The sequence below is a fragment of the Sinocyclocheilus anshuiensis genome, unplaced genomic scaffold (genome assembly GCF_001515605.1).
Source record: "Sinocyclocheilus anshuiensis isolate Anshui unplaced genomic scaffold, SAMN03320099.WGS_v1.1 scaffold659, whole genome shotgun sequence".
NCBI classification, from domain to species: Eukaryota; Metazoa; Chordata; class Actinopteri; order Cypriniformes; family Cyprinidae; genus Sinocyclocheilus; species Sinocyclocheilus anshuiensis.
Window position 1 is genome coordinate 134,758 of NW_015549698.1, and position 1,114 is coordinate 135,871.

A 1,114-nucleotide genomic window follows, 5' to 3' on the forward strand; every position below is an offset into this window, starting at 1 on the left:
AAAAAGACCTTATTAAGATAAGACCTTAACATTTTTAAATGAACTGCTTAAAAGTGCTCATTCTCTCCCAGGTTTTAGGACTACAGACAAAAGTATTTTTTATTTGTTTGTTTGTTTGTTTTTATACTCTGTAAATGCCAGAAGTGATTGATAATTCTGTTTGTGTTACAGGCACTGGCCATCATGGAAGTTGTTCATGGAAAGGACCACACATATGTAACGGAGCTCAAACAAGAAATGAGAGGGGAATAATGTAAATAGTGTGTACTGTTTAAGATTGTACTTGAATTTCACTTTATTAAAGTAAACAAATGGAGAGACTTTCTTCAGTAATATGTTTAAGGCTGATAAAGCATTTCTGTACAAGATATAACTCAGAAAGAAGTGCAAGTGTAACAAGTGTGCAAAAAGGGAAAACAAAATAAGTAATTCATATCATTTAAGCAACTGGGCAACAGTAACAGCAGATAAACAGACAAACAGAGCAAAGATACCATAGTCATACAACTGAGCAGACATCGATGCACACATCAGACATCACAGAGAAATGAACGGAGGGACAGGCACAAGAGGAATTCTAGCAGGAAGCAAAAGAAAAGAGCGATCTTAAACAGCTATGCTTCAACTCAGCACCACACACATAATCTGGAAAACCAGAAGGGAAACAGACTGATACAAACAGTAAAACGACTATAGGACATTTTCTTAACCAATCAAATTTGAGGACCGGAACTATTTTCTGTATAAATAGTCTATGTATTAATTTCACTTTTGATTACAAACACCAGTTGTTTAAAAATATTAAAGGGGTCATATGATGTGATTAAAATTTTTCCTTTCTCTTTGGAGTGTTACAAGCTCTTGGTGCATAAAGAAGATCTGTAAAGTTGTAAAGACTAAAGTCTCAAATCCAAAGAGATATTCTTTATAAAAGTTCAGAGTCAGCCACACCTACCTAAAACGGCTCGTTCTAACACGCCCTCACATGTCTACGTCACGATGTGGGAAGATTTGCATAACGCCGCCCAAATGTTCACGCAAAGAAAGAAGGCGTAACTTTTATTCTCGCTGTAGTATTGTTGTTGCCGCCGCCATGTCGTGAAGACGCTGTGTG

The 1,114-nt window shown here is 36.4% G+C and overlaps 1 protein-coding gene across 1 annotated transcript in view; it reads left to right on the plus strand.

Annotated features, from left to right (window-relative positions):
- Positions 1–341, plus strand: part of smyd2b (SET and MYND domain containing 2b) — a 16,771-nt gene extending 16,430 nt beyond the window's left edge. Inside the window, exon 12 of the mRNA XM_016449862.1 lies at positions 172–341. Coding sequence (XP_016305348.1) covers positions 172–252 — 81 coding nt within the window. The 3' untranslated portion in view covers positions 253–341. The remainder of the gene's footprint in view (positions 1–171) is intronic.
- The last annotated feature ends 773 nt before the right edge of the window (positions 342–1,114 follow it).